We start from the raw sequence: 21,032 nt of genomic DNA, 5'->3' as shown, positions 1-21,032 counted from the left end.
AACTACTCGGCAACTGTCCACTACCCCTCCCCAGTGGCTAGCATAGATACAAAGATCTTTGGTCAAGGCCTCAGCAATCTCTTCTCTTGTCTCTTTCAATAACCTGGGGTAGACACCACCAGACCCTGGGGACTTGATCATCTTAATGCTGTTCAAGACCCAACACCACTTTTTCTTGATCTCAGAATTCCCAAGCATATTAGCATGCTCCACACTAATCTCCATGTCCTTCACCTTTGTGAATACCAGTGCAAAGTACTCATTTTCGGACCTTGCTCACATCCTCTGTCTCTAAACACAAGTTCCCTCCTTTATCTTTGATTGGTTCTACCCTCTCCCTAGTTGTCCATTGTTTTTAATATATGTATAGAATGCTTTGAGATTCTCTAGCCCCACTTGCCAAGGTCATTTCATGGCCCATCCTTCTGCTCCTTGAGTTATGGGCCCCTCATTTGAGGAAATTGATACTGGCATTGGAGGCCGTCCAGAGAAGTTCACGAGGTTGATACTACGTATGGAGCGGAGGGTCAGTTAGTGCAGTTGACTGGTTGGATAAAGAGTAGAGCTGGAAGAAGCACAGCAAGTCTAGCAGCATCAGGAGAAGGAGAGTCAATATTTCAGGTTGAAACCTTTTTTGGGGGAGGGGAAGAGGGCTGTGAAATGAGAGGGTGGGGCTGGGGGAATGGTAGGTGGGATTTTGATAGATGGATGCAGGTAGGAGGTGGCTGTGATTGGTTAGTGTGAAGGGTGGAGTAGATAGTTGGGAAGAAAGATGGATCAGTAGAGTCAGATTAAGGGTAAGAGGTGGTGAGGGTGGGCTGGGCCTAGGATGGGGTGGGGTGATTTGGAAGGTGATGAATTCCGAGTTAAGGCTGTATGACTCTAAGCTCCTGAGACGGAAGGTCAGTGTTCTTCCTCCGGTTTGCATGTGGCCTTGAGTTGATAGTGGAGGAGCTCAGGATGGACATGATGTTGGGGGAAATAGGAGGGGGAGTTGAAATGGATGGCAACTGGAAAGGGATTGGTTGGAGCGTATGAATCATAAATGTTCCCTGAACTGTACTGTGAGTTTGTGCTCTGTCTCACTGATCTGGAGGAGACTACATTGGGAGTAACAGATGCAATAAGTCAGGTTAGAGAAAATGCACGTGAATCTTTGCTAGACTTGGGGAATGTTTCTTTTGAGGCTGGTTTGCAATGCAGAGTGACGCTAACAGTGTGGTTTCAATTCCTCATGGTGGAGATTTCATGAAGGATTCTCCTTCTCAACCTTTTCCCCTTGTCTGAGGTGTAGTAACCCTTGGATTAAACCCTGTATGTGTGTGTGTGTCTGTCCGTGAGAGTGGCCGTATGGTCGTTGAAGACCAGGCAAATTTATCTTTACCTCTACCATGTACAGACAGGCAGTTTTGGTTTGTTGCTTGGGCCTCTACTCATTGAAATTTCGAAGAATGAAAGATGATCTTATTGAAACACTACAAGACTCTTTGGGGACTTGATTGTGCAAATGTGAAGCGATTGTTTCACTTTGTGGGACATTGTAGGACCAGCAGGCATAATTTCCACAACAGCGGGCCTTGGACTTGATACATGAGGGATTTCTGAGGGTAGTGAATCTGTGGAATTCTTTACAGCAGCGATCTGACAAGGCTTTGTCAGTTTAAGTATATTCAAGATTCGGAGATGCCGGTGTTGGACTGGGTTGTACAACGTTAAAAATCACAACACCAGGTTATAGTCCAACAGGTTTAATTGGAAGCACACTAGCTTTCGGAGCGACGTTCCTTCATCAGGTGATGAATCACAATCACCTGATGAATCACAATCACCTGATGAAGGAGCGTCGCTCCGAAAGCTAGTGTGCTTCCAAGTATATTCAAGGCTGAGATGAGCAAATTCTTAATCAGTAAGAGAACAGCAGGTTTTGGGGAAAGTGAAGTTGAGCCACAATGACACAGCAGACTTCATGGGCCGAATGGCTTACTCCAATGTCTTATGGTCACTGAAGGCCAGACCAAGTAAATTATGGCAGAATTTTGTTTCCTAAATGACCCTAACAGGGATTTCCTGACAAATGACAGTGGTTACGTGGTTGCCTTGAGCAAGCTTTTTTTTCCAGATTTTGAACTGAACTTTAACTTCCACTATTTGACATAATCTGATTTGAACTTTGTGTCCTCACAATATTGGATTGGAGTGCTGGATTCCTAGTTCTTTGACGTTACCATTCATACCACTTCTCCAAGATCTAGTTGCGAGAATTTAATTCTTGAGATGGTGACATTAACATTTTTTAAAAATAAATTAACACCTGAATCTAATTCCAAGCCCATTTTTTAATATGTACCAGGAGTTGACAAATATTTTTATTTTGGAGGCCCCCGTGTTACATGTCTTCCTGCATCTAACCTACCACATCCTACATGATTTCATGAGCGGAAATGAGTGGCCATTTCCCATTTTTTAACAATGTTCAATTTAAGGAAAAATGGCAAACCGAAAACAAAAACCGTGAACAGTAGTTGTGAAAAATGAATGAATAACCAGAATGGAGATATTGATTTGATTGTTTGATTTTTATTACCCACACCAATTGCCCTTGAAGTAGTTGTAAGCTGCCTTTTGATCAGCTACAGTCAGTTGGTCTATGTACCCACAGAGTCATTTAAGTAGAGTATTTAAAGATTTGAACTCCATATATTTGAGCAAGGATGGTATGTTTCTTGGCAATGGTGTTTGTGTATCACTTTGTTGTTTTTAGGTAGTCCATAGGTTTGGAACAGCTGGAGGAGTTGCTGCATCTGCCTAGCAGATGACAAACTGCAGCCATTATGCAACAACGGAGGTGTTTGGCACAACCTTAATATCCACAATGTCCTGGATGGTGTCAAGCTTCTGGAGTGTTCTGGAAGCTTTTCACATCCAGGCAAGTGGAGAATATTCCTCCACACTCTTGACTTATGGGAGAAAGTAGGGACTGCAGCTGGAGATCAGAGTCAAGAGTGTGGTACTGGCAAAGCACAGCATCTGAGGAGCAGGAGCATCAATGTTTTTGACATCAGCCCCTCATTAGGAATTGGTGAAGGGCTTCTGTTTGAAATGTTGGTTGTTTTTTTTTACCCCTGCTGCTCTGTGCTTTTCCAGCACCCCACGCTCCACTCTTGACTTATGCCTTCCTGATTATTGAAAAGCCTTGTTAGAAGTTAGGTGGTTTGCGTAGAATACTCAGTCCAAGATTCACTACCTCTCCATTGCACGTTAGTGTTACCATGGGCAATTGATCTATCTAACCAGTCAGAGCATGCAACTAAGGTAGTGATTTTGAAGAGTCTGGGTTGTTGGCTAAAAGGTTTGACTACTGGCAGATGCTTGTATAGTTTGTGGATTAATTCTCAAGATAAGTGGCCCTTTTGTAGCATTTTGATATGAGGCAAGTGCTTAGATATTTTTCAAATGCAAGGATAGCAGACTTTAGTTTTTTTTCCCCTTTTTTTTAAAAGGGATTAAGATGGTTTTGTTTTTATATTGATAGTAATTTCAGGTTTAATTACCTAATTGAATTTGAATTTTCCAGTTGTGATGGGATTTTAAACTACTCTCTGAATCATTTAATCCAGTAATTTAACCATTCTGCTACCATACCTATGATGATTACCCAAAAACTAAAAATTTTCAGCAACTGGGAAATAGTGAACCATATCTTCCTGAAGGACAGTACTGCCCTCTAGAGTGGGGATCTAGAATTGCCTTTTTTCCCCTCAATATCTGTTTTTGTGTGACTGGGGCCTGTTAAATTCAATCTCAAATCGGGAGTCTAATTTACTTTGGAATTAATTTATTGTGAAGCACTGCCACTTCCCTGTGTCATTTGGCTGCACTGGCTCCATGGAAGCAAAGGTGCAATGAAATGTGATTCCATTGTTATGTTTTCCAATAACAATTGGAAACAGTAGGATTTTTGTGTTGGTCAGAAACCAAAGAATATGCTCACTGAACAACATCAAGCTTTTGTGGCTGTCAGATGAGAATGACAGCAAGAAATTAGAATGCTTTCTGACTGTTAAATTGTGACCACCTCTTACAGTACATCTTTAAATAACTAGTGTGAAGGGGCAACTGACAACACCAGAACCTGTCCATTAGGTCACTAGGCATTCTGGTTAAAAAAGGGGGTGCTATTCTACTTAGATAAAGATTCCTGACTAGATTATATTAGTTTTCTTGCCTTGTTTTGATTTTTCACTGAACCAATTGGCAGTTCAGGAGTGAGAATCAAATTTGGAACCCCAGAGACTAAGTGCTATTAAAGTTAGAAGCTTAATCTATGTGAAAAGTTGATTTCACTAAAGTGAAATCTTCTTTCTAACTTTTCAAAACTATAAGTAATGAACATCAGAGCATAACTAAGATTAGTCCATCTGGACTCTCATGGCTGATCTTTGCTTTTTCTAATCTGCCCCATAGCCATTGTCAATCAAAGTTAATCTTTTAACTCTGCATTGAATATATTCAATGACACAGCCTCAACTATTTGTGGGATAATGAATTTCAGTACTAATGGTCTTCTGAGAGAAGAAATGTTTCCTAGTCTGGCTTAAATGTGAGTCCCTTTTATTTTGAAACTGTGTACTCCTTATCTTCCCTCCATGAGAAACCCCTCACTCTAGGAATTTATTCTTGTGAACCTTCTCTGAGCTACTTCCGATGCAAGCAAATGCTTCTTTAATGGTCTCATTAACACTCTGTACAATTTTAGTAAAGCTTTCCTATGTTTATACTCTGTACTCCTTGCAAAACAAACTAATGTTTTGTTTGCCTTCCTAATTACTTCCTGTACCTGCATGCCAACTTTTGAGATTCACGTACAAGGGCACACTGATCATTGTTTTTGCCATTCTGTAGTCTCTCCCTATTTAATTGATTCGCTTTTCAGTTCTTCCTCCCAAAAGGGAAAGCCATCCCACGCTATGCTCCAACTGTCAGTCTTTCAACCACTTGAATAATCCATCTATAGAGCTTGCTTATTATTACTTCATATTTTAGATTCTTTGTATTTTCATCATAGCTTGCTAGTCTTTGAATTTTCTTTGGCAAATTTGGCTGCACTTTGGTCAAAGTCACTTGTTGAGGCCCCAGCAGTAATATCTTTGTCAATCCAGTTTTTTTTTGTTTTTGTTTTGCTCTTTCATGGAATATGAGCTTTGGGATTGTTGTCCATTCCTAATAGTCCTCGAACTGAAAGGTTTGCTAGGCCTCTACAGAGCGCTGTTGACAGTAAATAGCATTGCTGTGGATTTGGATTCACATGTAGGCCAGATAAAGATGGCATATTTCCTTCTCGGCAGCATTTGAACCAGAGGGGTGTTTGTGACAGTTAATGGCAGTCTCCAAGCACATTTATACTGCAGTTTTACTTTCCAGATTCATTCATTAATTTGAATTCCACCAGCTGCAATGGTGGGATTTGAACCTGTGATACATTTTTTTTCCTCCATTCGTTCCTGTAATCATTCCATCAGTCCCGTCCTGTCCTGTCATACTAAGTTAGAAGTGATTTAATACTTACTTCCCAAGCTATGATGCTGGAGATTTGAAATAGTGTTGGTGAAACTTTACTCTGGTAGCCTCTCTGGAGTGAGCAAACAAGTTAATATTGAATTCAATGAGACATCAATGGAAACTTTTTGCTGCTGTTACTTACCCCATTTAAAATGTTACTGGCTTGTATCTCTTCAAATCCACTGACCTAGAGGCCACGAGCATGCTTTAACTACTTTCTTGTATTTTTTTTTAATTATGAACCATGTAATACTGGTGTTAATATAACCATTAACTTTTTTTTGTAGAGTTCGAAAGTACTAGCAAAAAAGGAGCTGGCTTATGTTCCTCTGATAGGCTGGATGTGGTATTTTCTGGAGATAGTATTTTGTAAGCGACAGTGGACAGAAGATCGCAAAAATGTAGTCCAGAGCTTGCTTAACCTCCGGGATTATCCTGAAATCTTTTGGGTGGGTATAGTGTTTTATATAGAAATTTCATAATTTCTGTAATAATGACAAAGCACTAAAATCATATTGTCAGCTGAAGTTCTATCAGAGTCAACAAATGTGAAGCTGGAAGAGCACAGTAGGTCAGAAAATATCAGAGGAGCAGGAAAGCCCTGATAAAGGGTTTTGGCCTGAAACGTTACTTTCCTATTTCGGTTGCTGTCTGACCTGTGCTCTTCTAGCTTCACATCTATTTATTCTGACTTACAGCATCTGCGGTCCTTACTGTTTCCTAGAAGTTGTATCAGAATTCCTTTTTCCTAACTTTTTTTTCTTTTAAATTACTTCTGCAAAGTTGAACTGTTCTCTATTGTAGAAAACTCTACCATGAAGTAAAATGTATTAAGCTTTCTCCTGGTTTCTACTAGTATGTGATGGTTGTGCAAATATTATCTTCCTAACTTTTTAATTGCTATGTTTACTGTAAGTATAATAGTAATAAACATTGAATGTGAAAAATTGACTAATTTATTCAGTATTTGATCTTGAAACTTGGCATCTTGATGCATTTATGTTCAGTTCTGCTGGTGTTTCACTAGATATTTGTGGACCTACATTTTGGTTTCTGGCTTGGGGAGGCAAAAATCCAAGTCTGGATATGATACCTCTTTGCAATTAAATAGCCAGCCAGCATCAACGAAGCAGGATATCTTCAGTAAAGCAGGGACAGATGACTAGGATTTGTGTAATTATGTTGCAGTAAGGGGTTGCCATTCTTGGGAGAAAGTCAGAGGTCACATGACACCAGGACTCTTCTGAATGTCCAATCTAGTCCATCACCAACATTTTCACTTTTGGGAGAGAAAGAGGATTTAAAAGTTGGAGCTCCAGAAGTTGGAATCTCCTCTCTCTCTCTCTCTCTCAACAGAATGGGAGGGACCTAAAAGGGCCTATTAGAACTCCACTTCACTGTTGACTCAGTGATTCCTCCACCTGTCTTAACTTCCCTTTAGTACACCCCTTGATTGTTATTCCTAGAAGATTAGCTGACTCTGCAGACTTTATCAATCAAATTGGCCCCACAATACTCCAGCAGCTGGATATATCTCACACCTAAAGGATCTTTTGCAAAAACAATGCTGTGGTTCCAGGTACAAACATCGATTTGGAGGAACGGGCATGCCTCTCCATTTGTCACCACTTGCAGTACTGACCTGGGATACAGTAGAGAGCACTGCAGTTGCATTTGAGATTATTTATACATTGTTAATTTTGAAGCTGATCTCTTGATATTCTGTTGATAATGGATCCTATCCTTGCGTGCTAACTAAGTAGGGTTTTTTTCCCACTTTTTGTGATCAAAGTATTTAAATTCACAGGACACCAGATAGAAATTCAGTTATGTTCATTCTCCGTTATAGGTGCTTTGTGAATTTGGGTGTTCCTTCATTTTTGACCAGCCTGACCTTTCAATTATATTTTCAATGTTTTTGTACATTAAGTCATTACTATTTCCTATATTTTTCTCTAGGTTTTTATTCTTTCATTCTTTAAATCCCCCTTATACTTTTAGCTTTCCATATTCCTTTGTTATTTGTTTTAATATTAAGAGCTAACATTTTTCAAGGATGCCTCATTTATTATTAAAACTAAAATTTGACAATGGACCCTCATTACTTCTGTTTTACCCCTCTCTTGTTAGAATCTGTCTTGTACTTTACTGCATCTTCTTTGAAGATTTCTCTACTGTTCATCTGCTGTTCAATTATTTTCTCTCCCTTTTAACCCTGTCATTTTGGGCAAGATCCTCTTCATTTCATGATAAATGTTATTCTGTCCCAGCGCTTTGTCTCTGAATTTTTGACTGTTCTTATGTTTGAAAAATAATAACCAAAGTAGTGTTTCCTTGCTAAAGATGGTTATTTAGTGTCCTGCTGAAAGCACTTAGTTAATTATTCCCCTGAATTTCAATTATCATAACAGACAAGAATTACTAATGAAACTGCTTTAGGTAGCAGTTGAAGTATTCCTTATTGTGATTATGTACTAACTTTTTATTATTCTCTCGTGGAATAGATCACCCAATTTGTTCTTGCATTGCTCTTTTGAACTGGCTGCAAAGTAGTTGCTCAGTTATCCAATATGCGCTGAGAATTGGACCTGTTATCTCTCTTTGTTTTGGTTACTATTCTGAATTCTATTTCATGTGACCCTGCATTCCAGTACTGCACAAAAATTTTCCTTAAGTTCTCTTACCATGTGAAATATCTTGATTTTAAAAGTTGTGTGTATCATGGTTTTTGTTTCTGTGACCCTCCCAGCCCCATTTCCTCTGCCAATCCAACACCTCTCCTTTAATTAAGTCACTTTCTCTGATTTGTCCATCACAGACTTTAATTTTCTAAAGTTACTCCATGATTTTCACTATCTCTAGTAGTATGTGTTCTATTAATTATTTTTTTGTTAGGAACTTTCTGATGATCTGTCTTAATTTCTTTTATCTGTTGCTAGCTTGTTGTTTACTTTTTTATTCCTTTCAATTTAACTTGCACTATTCCTTGCCTATCTGTTCTCAGACTTGCATTAATTCCTAATTTTGCTGTGCCTCAGGAGGGTGCATGCTGGAAATCATATCCTGCCAATCCTGGAGTTGTCACAAAAGTTCAACGTTTTGTCAACGTATGTAAAAAAACCCCAATTTACATGTCTGAGATTCTGGTTAATAGAAACCATGTTCTAGGTTTTTCTACTTGATGTGAACTACTACTAATTGATTTTTTTTTAAACTAAAAGTTTGACAGAACTATTACTTGTTAAAACTCTCTAACTGCCGTCTAAAAACCCTCTACACATGCACACAGAACATAGACATAAGAGCAGAAATTAGACCATTCAGCCCATTGAGTCTGCTCCACCATTAATTATGGCTGATAAGCTTCTCAACCCCAATCTCCTGCTTTCTCCCCGTAACGCTTGATTCCCTTGATATTATCTCAGTCTTGCATGTACTCCGACATGGCCTCTGCAGCCTTCTGTGGCAATGTATTCCAAGTATTCGCCACTCTGGCTGAAGAAGTTTCTCCTTATCTCTTTTTTTTTAAAAAAAAACTTCCCTTTACTCTACTCTAAAACCGCCCTCTGATCCTAGTGTCTCCTACCAATGGAAAGCCCTTCTCTAAATCTACTCTGCCCAGGCCATCCAGTATTCTGTATGTTTCAATTAGATCCCCCCCCTCCAACTCCATCGAGTATAAACCTTAAATGTTCCTCGTATGTTAAGCTTTTCATTCCTGGGGCCATTTTGAAACTCCTCTGAACACACTCCAGGACTAGTACATCTTTCCTGAGATATGGGGCCTACAACTGTGCACAATACTCAAAATATGGTCTGACCAGAGCCTTCTAGAGCTTCAGAAGTACATCCTGCTTTTATATTTAAGTTCTCTCAAAATAAGTGCCATCATTGCATTTGCCTTCCTAACTATGGACTCAACCTGCAAGTTTACCTTGGGACAATACTGGATGAGAACTCCCAAGGCTTTTTGCACTTCAGACTTCTGAATTTTCACCCCATTTAGAAAATAGTCCATGCCTCCTCTTCCTACCAAAGTGCATGACCTCACACTTTCTCACGTTGTAGTCCGTCTGCCACTTCTTTGCTCACTCTCCTAACCTGTCCAAATTCTTTGAGCTTTTCCACTTGGATTCTTTCATCCCTTCATAGGAGGCATAGAATGAGTGGTTCTTAACTTGGTCAAAAACAGTAGTTAACAGCAATTTACTTTTAGCTTTGTGTCTTTTACTGGAATGAGAGAGACACCACCACTCCTCCAGGATTCTTACTCTATTGTTCACACCCACAACTGTTCAGCTACCCAGGAACTGATCAGAGTTACAGTCGATCTGGTGACCTTTGTTTTCCACTACTGGTTTCAATTGCACAAACCAGTCAGTGAGTTGCTGATGGTCAAATTTCACTTGGCACATAGACCCAGGTCGAGAGTGGGATGCTGGAAAAGCATAGCAGGTCGGGCAGCATCCGAGGAGCAGGAGAATTGACGTTTCTGGCAAGAACCCTTCAGGAATGAGGCTTGAGCTGAGGGGGCGGAGAGATAAATGAGAGGGGGGTGGAGCTGGTGGGAAGGTAGCTGAGACTGCGATGAGTAGGTGGGGGAAATGGTGATAGGCCAGAGAGGATGGTGGAGCGGATAGGTGGGAAGAAGATGGACAGGTCATGAGGGTGGTACATTTACCTATCACACTCTCTCTCAGTTACCTCCCCCGCCACACCCATCTCCATCCCCACCCTTCTCAATTATCTCTCCACCCCCTTGACTCACAAGCCTCATCCCTGATGAAGGGCTTATGTCTGAAACGTCGATTCTCCTGCTCCTCAGATGCTGCCTGACCTGCTGTGCTTTTCTAGTGCCCAACTCTGATCTCGAGCATCTGCAGTTCTCACTTTTCTCCTAGCATATACCCAGGTACTAAGCTAATTTATTTAAACATCTACACTTCACACTCCCACTCCAAACTACTTTCAATTTGCACACCACTTGCAATGAATTTCTGTCACTTGGTTTTTGGAAATATAGTAATTTCTTCTTCCATTCTTCTATTGTAAAATGGACCTTTTTATCCCCAATTAAGTGCTGAATTGAAAATAAATAAAAAGATGTCGTCTTTTCAATTTTAAAAGTATGGCCCTTGTTTCATAACCCCCGTGATCTTACCTGCTGCTTCCTCTCCGTGCGCCCCCCCCCCCAAAAAAAACTGTCTAATTTTAATGAGAAACCTGCTGGTTGTGGGTCAGGATAAGGTGCATCTTAGTGGGGAAGATTGGAGAAGATCAGCTGGAGTCCTTGTTCTCAGCTGCAGTCTTGACCTATGCTTCTCTCACCTTGGCTGCTGCTGCCTCATCCTCCTCACTGAAGCCTGAGAAGCCTACATGCACAATTGCTTAAATCAGAGGCTGCCAGCAGCATTTTAGATCCTAAATTGCTAATGTGATTCTTAGATGATCAAATCTCCTCCATGCTCTTGTCTTGTCTCCAATAAACAAAAAGCAAATTTCATGTTTCAAATCCAGTGTTTAGAACTTGGGTCTCAAAACAGTTTTCTTCCCCAGATGCTTCCAGACCCACTGAGTTTCTCCAGTAATTTCTGACTTTTGTTTCATATCTCCAGCATCCGCAATTCTTTTATTATTCATTAAAATTGTGGCAGCTCAATTTTTTTTCTTTTGCATACTGCCCAGATCTTTACTGACAATGGCGGTTGAGTGGGTGCACTACAGTTATTTCCTTAATGCAATATTCTGAAGTTAATGGTTGATCTTAATGCTTCAATTTATGTTGTCTAAATGATGTCTTTGTCTCGTATCTTGAGATCACGTGTAGGACCACAGCATTGCAAATAAAACACTGGTTAATTTTGTTTCTGCCAAAAGAAAATTAATGCAATGCTTGATGTTACAGTCAGTTTTAGAGGCAAAAGATGATTGGGATAGTTTTCAACAGATGCTTCTATCAGAATATTGAGCCTTAAATGACTTCCTACTGCCTTTGATATCTTCTCTGACTTGCAGTTTCTGATTCACTGTGAAGGAACACGATTTACAGAGAAAAAACACAAGATCAGCATGCAGGTAGCTGAAGCCAAAGGCTTACCTAAACTAAAGTATCACCTACTTCCTCGAACAAAAGGCTTTGCACTGACAGTACAATGTCTAAGGAATGTAGGTAAGCTTCCAAGCAGATGTGTTAAGATTATATGAAAGTTGGTCTTGAAATTCTGAAATACCTAGCTACAAATTTCTAACTTTTTTTTTCAAACCACGCTGACTACCTTGCCATAAGACCATAAGACATAGGAGTGGAAGTAAGGCCATTCGCCCCATCGAGTCCACTCCGCCATTTAATCATGGCTGATGCGCATTTCAACTCACGTACCCGCATTCTCCCCGTAGCCCTTAATTCCTTGTGACATCAAGAATTTATCAATCTCTGCCTTGAAGACATTTAGCGTCCCGGCCTCCACTGCACTCCGCAGCAATGAATTTCACAGGCCCACCACTGTCTGGCTGAAGAAATGTCTCCGCATTTCTGTTCTGAATTGACCCCCTCTAATTTTAAGGCTATGCCCACGGGTCCTAGTCTCCCCGCCTAACGGAAACTATTTCTTAGCGTCCACCCTTTCCAAGCCATGTATTATCTTGTAAGTTTCTATTAGATCTCCCCTTAACCTTCTAAACTTCAATGAGTACAATCCCAGGATCCTCAGACGTTCCTCGTATGTTAGACCTACCATTCCAGGGATCATCCGTATGAATCTCCGCTGGACACGCTCCAGTGCCACTATGTCCCTCCGTACTCCAAATGGGGCCTAACCAGAGCTTTATAAAGTCTCAGTAGCACAACGATAGATGATATGAATCATTGTATTCAAGCTCGTATGCTATGTGGCTGAACCAAAACTGGTTTCAGAGATATTTTGCTGCAACTTTAGAAAATATATTGTAGAAAAACTTTGTGCAATCTTTATTCAGAAGACACATCATAGCCTCAAAACTAAAAAAAAAATCCTATTTCTAACTTAAACTTTCATTCTCTTGTCTTTCAGCTGGACGTGCCTGCCCCAACATGGGGGGAGCGGGTGGCACATGGCCATTACAAATAGTGTGTCAAACCCAATTCGAGAATTATTGCTACCATTCCTGTCACTTATTTTTTTTTTTTTAAATTGAATTGCAAGCTTGCCAGCTGTCCTGGCATTGAGCTTTGTTATGAAAGTGGGCATTTCAGATATCTTCCGCTATCTTCCAAAGATGTCATGTCTGTCAAGGGGGCTATGACCTTGTTTGTATTAAGTTTTATGAGCAGTTAAGATTGAGGACGGTCATCTGGTTTGTGTCTGCTTTGGACCTGCTGGAGAAGCTGATGGGTACAATTCCAGCTTGGCCTCACCACACTAATCAGAAGGCAGGCTCTTGATGTTGTGAAATACTCTTTCTCCCAATTCATCTAAAATAAAAATCTCACCACACTGAAATTTCAACAAGCTATATCAAATGTGATTTTTTTTTTGTGACTAAATATGTTAACTTTCTTTTACTACTTTTGTGACCTATAGTCATTGCTGGTTTTACTTAACTATAACCTAGTTATAAAATATAATACATTTTGATTGTTGTGATACTTACATTCAAAATGATTTCCTCCAGTTCCAGCTGTGTATGATGCCACACTCAATTTCAGAAATGGTGAAAACCCGACATTGCTAGGAACTTTACATGGAAAAAAATACCATGCAGATCTGTATGTCCGGTAAGATGCTGGCATGTTTTTTTTAAAATTAGTTCATTCGGGATGAATCGCTATCGCTGGCTAGGCCTGCATTTATTGCCCATCCCTAATTAAGAATTAACCACGTAATGATTGGCTCAAATGCTTTATATTGTATTCTATAGTATTCTTGTCTGTAGCACTCCGAACAGGATGCTGTACTTCAGTTGAGGCCAAACTAGAGTTTTATGTAAGGTTTGCATAACATGCTTGATTTTGTACTCTATGTCCCAATTTTAATGATGTAATTGATGTAGTGTGATCTTTATTAACTGTACTGTGTATCCTGTCACCTTTTGAATGAGCATTGAATACCAGCACTGTGATGAAATCTGAGCCTATTTTGGGTTGCATCGCAAAGAGACCACAAGATCTGATACTTGCCTATCTTATACGGCAATTGCGAGTATGGTGCTGGAAAAACAACAGGTCAGGCAGTATCTGAGGAGCAGGAGAATCGATGGTTTGGGCAGAAGCCCTTCTTCAGGAATGAGATTTGTGGGCTGGGGTGTGAGATAAATGGGCTTTTTTTTAATGTCTAATGTGGTGAAGAAAAAGCGTTTGAGCTTTTTATTAATCTTTTATGGCAGCATGATGTGCTGTTATGTTTTAGTTAAATAGCTGAGAAATCTGACCATTTTAGAGGGAGCAGCATGCCTGTATAGGAACGTTTTTGAAAAAAAAACACAGGTCGTGGGACCAGGATGGGAATGATAGCGCGGCCTATGTGTTCCAATCAAGTAAGCAGTAACAAGGGAAGAAGCTTCATCTTGAAAAGGTGCTGCTGTTGCATTTAGGATTTTCAGAAGCCATGGGTGTGTGCTGATGGGTACAATTAGGGATTAGAGCTCAGAAAAGCCCTGCAAGTCGCCTGGAGGAGTTGGGACTTGGAAGAAGTCCTGGGAAGCCACTTGATGGTTTAATGGGTGGTGGTGAAGGAAGCTCGACAGCACTCTTGGCTTGGCTCAACTGAAGTATTGGAATTTGGACAAACCCTTGGGGTAGTTTCAGCTTAGTGAGGCTTTCCGTTTATGAAAAAACTGTAATTATGCTTGAGTAGATACTGGAGTCCAGTCTCCACAGAAGAGATTGAACAGTCGCAGCATGAGTGAATACTGAGGCAATCTGTGTGACAGTGGATTCAGAATTCTGAAATAGAGTCATAGAGATGTACAGCATGGAAACAGACCCTTCGGTCCAAACCCGTCCGTGCCAACCAGATATCCCAACCCAATCTAGTCCCACCTGCCAGCACCCGGTCCATATCCCTCCAAACCCTTCTTATTCATATACCCATTCAAATACCTCTTAAATGTTGCAGTTGTACAAGCCTCCACCACATCCTCTGGCAGCTCATTCCATACACGTACCACCCTCTGCATGAAAAGGTTGCCCCTTGGGTCTCTTTTATATCTTTCCCCTCTCACCCTAAACCTATGCCCTCTAGTTCTGGACTCCACAACCCCAGGGAAAAGACATTGCCTATTTATCCTATCCACGCCCCTTATAATTTTGTAAACCTTTATAAGGTCACCCCTCAGCCTCCGACGCTCCAGGGAAAACAACCCCGGCCTGTTCAGCCCCTCTCTGTAGCTCAGATCCTCCAACCCTGGCAACATCATTGTAAATCTTTCCTGAACCCTTTCAAGTTTCACAACATCTTTGCGATAGGAAGGAGACCAGAATTGCTCGCAATATTCCAACAGTGGCCTGACCAATGTCCTGTACAGCCGCAACATGACTTCCCAACTACTGTACTCAATACTGTGACCAATAAAGGAAAGCATACCAAACGCCTTCTTCACTATCCTATCTACCTGCGACTCCACTTTCAAGGAGTTATGAACCTGCACTCCAAGGTCTCTTTTTTTGTTCAGCAACTCTCCCTAGGAGGAGAAAGTGAGGTCTGCAGATGCTGGAGATCAGAGCTGGAAATGTGTTGCTGGAAAAGCGCAGCAGGTCAGGCAGCATCCAGGGAACAGGAGAATCAACGTTTCGGGCATAAGCCCTTCTTCAGGAATGGGGAAAGTTTGTCCAGCAGGCTAAGATAAAAGGTAGGGAGGAGGGACTTGGGGAGGGGCGTCGGAAATGTGATAGGTGGAAAGAGGTCAAGGTGAGGGTGATAGGTCAGACTGGGGTGGGGGCGGAGAGGTCGGGAAGAAGATCTCAGGTTAGGAAGGCGGTGCTGAATTTGATGGATTTGACTGAGACAGGGTGGGGGGAGGGGATATGAGGAAACTGGTGAAATCCGAGTTCATCCCTTGTGGTTGGAGGGTTCCTAGCCGGAAGATGAGGCGTTCTTCCTCCAACCGTCGTTTTGTTGTGGTCTGACGATGGAGGAGTCCAAAGACCTGCATATCCTTGGTGGAGTGGGAGGGGGAATTGAAATGTTGAGCTACAGGGTGGTTGGGTTGGTTGGTCCGGGTGTCCCAGAGGTGTTCTCTGAAACGCTCCGCAAGTAGCCGGCCTGTCTCCCCAATATAGAGGAGGCCACATCGGGTGCAGAGGATGCAATAGATGATATGTGTGGAGGTGCAGGTGAATCTGTGGCGGATATGGAAGTTTCCTTTGGGGCCTTGGAGGGAGGTGAGGGGGGAGGTGTGGGCGCAAGTCTTGCACCTCCTGTGGTTGCAGGGGAAGGTGCTGGGAGTGGAGATTGGGTTGGTGGGGGGTGTGGATCTGACGAGGGAGTCACGGAGGGAGTGGTCTTTACGGAATGCTGGGGAGGGGAGGGAAATATATCCTTGGTGGTGGGGTCCGTTTGGAGGTAGCGGAAATGACGGCGGATGATGCGCTGTACATGGAGATTGGTGGGGTGGTAGGTGAGGACCAGTGGGGTTCTGTCCTGGTGGCGGTTGGAGGGGCGGGGTTCAAGGGCGGAGGAGCGGGAAGTGGAAGAGATGCGGTGGAGGGCATCGTCGACCACGTCGGGGGGGAAATTGCGGTCCTTGAAGAAGGAGGCCATCTGGGTTGTGCGTTTTTGGAACTGGTCCTCCTGGGAGCAGATGCGGCGGAGTTCGAAGGAATTGGGAGAATGGGATGGCGTTTTTACAGGGGGCAGGATGGGAGGAGGTGTCATCCAGGTAGCTGTGGGAGTCTGTCGGTCCGACTCCCACAACTACCTGGACTACACCTCCCATCCTGTCCCCTGTAAAAACGCCATCCCATTCTCCCAATTCCTTCGACTCCGCCGCATCTGCTCCCAGGAGGACCAGTTCCAAAAACGCACAACCCAGATGGCCTCCTTCTTCAAGGACCGCAATTTCCCCCCCCGACGTGGTCGACGATGCCCTCCACCGCATCTCTTCCACTTCCCACTCCTCCGTCCTTGAACCCCGCCCCTCCAACCGCCACCAGGACAGAACCCCACTGGTCCTCACCTACCACCCCACCAATCTCCATGTACAGCGCATCGTCCGCCGTCATTTCCGCTACCTCCAAACGGACCCCACCACCAAGGATATATTTCCCTCCCCTCCCCTATCAGCATTCTGTAAAGACACTCCCTCCGTGACTCCCTCGTCAGATCCACACCCCCCACCAACCCAACCTCCACTCCCGGCACCTTCCCCTGCAACCGCAGGAGGTGCAAGACTTGCGCTCACACCTCCCCCCAAGGCCCCAAAGGAAACTTCCATATCCTCCACAGATTCACCTGCACCTCCACACATTATCATCTATTGCATCCTCTGCACCCGATGTGGCCTCCTCTATATTGGGGGGACAGGCCGGCTACTTGCGGAGCGTTTCAGAGAACACCTCTGGGACACCCGGACCAACCAACCCAACCACCCTGTAGCTCAACATTTCAATTCCCCCTCCCACTCCACCAAGGATATGCAGGTCTTTGGACTCCTCCATCGTCAGACCACAACAAAACGACGGTTGGAGGAAGAACGCCTCATCTTCCGGCTAGGAACCCTCCAACCACAAGGGATGAACTCGGATTTCACCAGTTTCCTCATATCCCCTCCCCCCACCCTGTCTTAGTCAAATCCATCAAATTCAGCACCGCCTTCCTAACCTGAGATCTTCTTCCCGACCTCTCCGCCCCCACCCCAGTCTGACCTATCACCCTCACCTTGACCTCTTTCCACCTATCACATTTCCGACGCCCCTCCCCCAAGTCCCTCCTCCCTACCTTTTATCTTAGCCTGCTGGACAAACTTTCCCCATTCCTGAAGAAGGGCTTATGCCCGAAACGTCGATTCTCTGTTCCCTGGATGCTGCCTGACCTGCTGCGCTTTTCCAGCAACACATTTCTAACTCTCCCCAGGACCTTACCATTAAGTGTATAAGTCCTGCTAAGATTTGCTTTCCCAAAATGCAGCACCTCGCATTTATCTGAATTAAACTCCATCTGCCACTTCTCAGCCCATTGGCCCATCTGGTCCAGATTCTGTTGTAATCGGAGGTAACCCTCTTCGCTGTCCACTACACCTCCTCCAATTTTGGTGTCATCTGCAAACTGACTAACTTTACCTCTTATGCTCGCATCCAAATCATTTCTGTAAATGACAAAAAGTAGAGGGCCCAGCACCGATCCTTGTGGCACTCCACTGGTCACAGGCTTCCAGTCTGAAAAACAACCCTCCACTACCACCCTTTTTCTTCTACCTTTGAGCCAGTTCTGTATCCAAATGGCTAGTTCTCCCTGTATTGCATGAGATCTAACCTAGCGAATCAGTTTCCCATGGGGAACCTTGTCGAACGCCTTACTGAAGTCCATCTAGATCTGAATCCCTTTGTATAAGGGACAAAAGTTAGTGAAATTTAGTGATCCATGGTGTCACTAATCCGGGTGGGGGTGGTATGTTGCAGAGAAATCCTCTGGGTTTAAGCCCACATTTTGCTAAATGATGCACTCTCTCTATGGGAAGTCGACTGCAGTTTACCTAAGTAATTATGGATGTTAAAGTATAAACACATGCTTATTAGAATTGAGAACAATCCACATTTTAATATAGTAAGTTAAATCTTGTGGTTTTTCTAAGTGCCTAGGATCCCAATCTTTGTATACCTAAAAAGCCAACAGTAACTGAACGAAACTGGCCTGAGATGTAACTTTTGGAGCCCTCTGCTGCTCTCCCAACTTAAGAATAACCCATTATTTTACATTGGTCTGAATCTTCCTACCAAAATGAATAATTTTATTTTTGAAATTCCATTGCCACTTGTCTACCTGTACCAGTCTGTCCTTTTGTGAAGTTCTACCCTGACCTCTGTTTGCAGTGGTTCCAAGTTTGGTATCATCTACAAATTTTCAAACACCAAGCTCTAAGTCACTAGTATGTGCTAGGAAGAGCAAGGCTTTAATCCCTGACTTCTGAGGGGGAACTGCACTGCAAACCTTCCTCCATTTCAAATGGCATCTGTTAATCACTCAAGTAAAAGCAAAATGCTGTTGATGTTGGAAACCTGAAACCAGTACAGAGAATGCTGGAGAAACTCAGACTTGCAACATCTGGAGAGAGAATGGTTAATATTTTGAATCCTGTATGACTGTTCTTCAGGCCACTCTTTTGCTGACTTAGGTGATGCTGTTGAATTGCAAATATTGCACCCTTGTTTAACTTCTGAAGAAGCTGTACTGCATTCAAAATATTAACTTTTTTTTGTTTCTTTCTCCACAAGTGCTGTCAGACCTGCTGAGTTTCACCAGCATATGTTTGCATGTGTTAATCATTACTGTCTCCTGTCACTGGGCCTTTTTCACATCCATGTGACTACTGTCCCTCTTATTCCATGAACTATTGCTTTGTTGGCAAATCTGTTATGTGACTCTATTAAATGCTCCTTGGAAGTTTAGGTACCCACATCACCAACTTTTGCTCTCCAACAGTCTTTGCCCTCCATCAGACCTTTTCAAAAACATCAAATGAATTAGTTTTTGAAAAAAAAATTGCCCTGAACAGATCCTTGCTATCTTTCCTTTTTTAAATTAATCCACAAATGCTTGAGTGACAATTCAAACCAAAATTAACAGTTTCAGGACTTTCCCACCCCAGTTAAACTGACAAGCTCAGCAACTATTGACCTATCTTTACACTGCTATTTGAACAAAGTGTAAATGTTTGTAATTCTTCATTCCTCTGGTACCATCCACAAGTCTAAAGAAGACTGGAAATTTATGGCCTGTGCACCTCTAGTTCCTATGCACTATTCCTTCAATTTTCTTTTGGATTTATATCATCTGGTTCTGATGAATGATTAAGCACTGACCCATCCCCCTGACTATCAGCATATTTTGGGATAACAGATGAAAAGTGTAAATTTAAATAAACATTAATTATATTCCCTGTATGCATGCACTGATCTCTTATTCAATCTCAATTGCCTCATTCCTCAGCACCCCCTCTTTTAATGTTTGTACGCCGAGAAGATTTTGTGATTCCCTTGTGCTGGTTGCCAGTCTAGTTCTTATCCTTGCTTCTATTATTTTTATTACAGATAAATGAGGAACAAACTGAAACTCCAACTTCCTTTCCTACAGTTTGCAATCAGTGCTTTATTTCTTTAATAGTAAATTTGTGTATTTCAGAACTATTATGCCTTATCTTTCCAGCAGAATGCAATTAGTCTAAATACAGCAACAGATTTTCAGGGTTTCGGTATAGAGGACTACTTATTTGCACACTAGTGCTTAAATGATTTGGATGCGAGCAGAAGAGGTAAAGTTAGTAAGTTTGCAGATGACGCCAAAATTGGAGGTGTAGTGGACAGCGAAGAGGGTTACTCCGATTACAACAGGATCTGGACCAGATGGGCCAATGGGCTGAGAAGTGGCAGATGGAGTTTAATTCAGATAAATGTGAGGTGTTGCATTTTGGGAAAGCAAATCTTAGCAGGACTTATACACTTAATGGTAAGGTCCTAGGGAGTGTTGCTGAACAAAGAGACCTTGGAGTGCAGCTTCATAACTCCTTGAAAGTGGAGTTGCGGGTAGATAGGATAGTGAAGAAGGTGTTTGATATGCTTTCCTTTATTGGTCAGAGTATTGAGTACAGGAGTTGGGAGGTCATGTTGCGGCTGTACAGGACATTGGTTAGGCCACTGTTGGAATATTGCGTGCAGTTCTGGTCTCCTTCTTATCAGAAAGATGTTGTGAAACTTGAAAGGGTTCAGAAAAGATTTACAAGGATGTTGCCAGGGTTGGAGGATCTGAGCTACAGGGAGAGACTGAACAGACTGGGGCTGTTTTCCCTGGAACATCGGAGGCTGAGGGGTGATCTTTATAGAGGTTTACAAAATTGAGGGGCATGGATAGGATAAAGAGACAAAGTCTTTTCCCTGGGGTCAGGGAGTCCAGAACTAGAGGGCATAGGTTTAGGGTGAGAGGGGAAAGATATAAAAGAGACCTAAGGGGCAACCTTTTCACGCAGAGGGTGGTACTTGTACGTATGGAATGAGCTGCCAGAAGATGTGGTGGAGGCTGGTACAATTGCAACATTTTAAGAGGCATTTGGATAGGTATATGAATAAGAAGGGTTTGGAGGGATATAGGCCGGGTGCTGGCAGGTGGGACGAGATTGGGTTGGGATATCTGGTCGGCATAGACTGCTTCGGACCGAAGGGTCTGTTTCCATGCTATACATCCCTATGATTAGTGCTGAAAAATGTAAGTACTACATTAGTCGCTCACTGCAGTTTAAGAAATGCAGTTAAAGAATGGCATGTACTTCTACAAAGGTTAACCCAAAAG

General features: G+C 42.5%; 1 protein-coding gene across 4 annotated transcripts in view; it reads left to right on the top strand.

Moving 5' to 3' along the window:
* The window catches only part of agpat4 (1-acylglycerol-3-phosphate O-acyltransferase 4 (lysophosphatidic acid acyltransferase, delta)), a 190,784-nt gene that overhangs the window by 123,938 nt on the left and 45,814 nt on the right, over nt 1–21,032 (top strand). For all 4 annotated transcript variants that reach the window (XR_015758489.1, XM_087991525.1, XM_043696316.2 and 1 more), the window contains exons 4-6: nt 5,847–6,008; nt 11,575–11,728; nt 13,210–13,312. Coding sequence is in view for 3 of the 4 variants with exons in the window: in XM_087991525.1 (XP_087847651.1) it covers nt 5,847–6,008; nt 11,575–11,728; nt 13,210–13,312 (419 nt within the window). In the remaining variant the exon portion in view is untranslated. The remainder of the gene's footprint in view (nt 1–5,846; nt 6,009–11,574; nt 11,729–13,209; nt 13,313–21,032) is intronic.

This window comes from Chiloscyllium plagiosum, unplaced genomic scaffold (assembly GCF_037043375.1).
Source record: "Chiloscyllium plagiosum isolate Xiang-an unplaced genomic scaffold, Cpla_swu_hap1 HiC_scaffold_10, whole genome shotgun sequence".
Classification (NCBI taxonomy): Eukaryota; Metazoa; Chordata; class Chondrichthyes; order Orectolobiformes; family Hemiscylliidae; genus Chiloscyllium; species Chiloscyllium plagiosum.
Note: the sequence above shows the minus strand (reverse complement) of the source record. Positions and strands in the feature narration are given on the sequence as shown.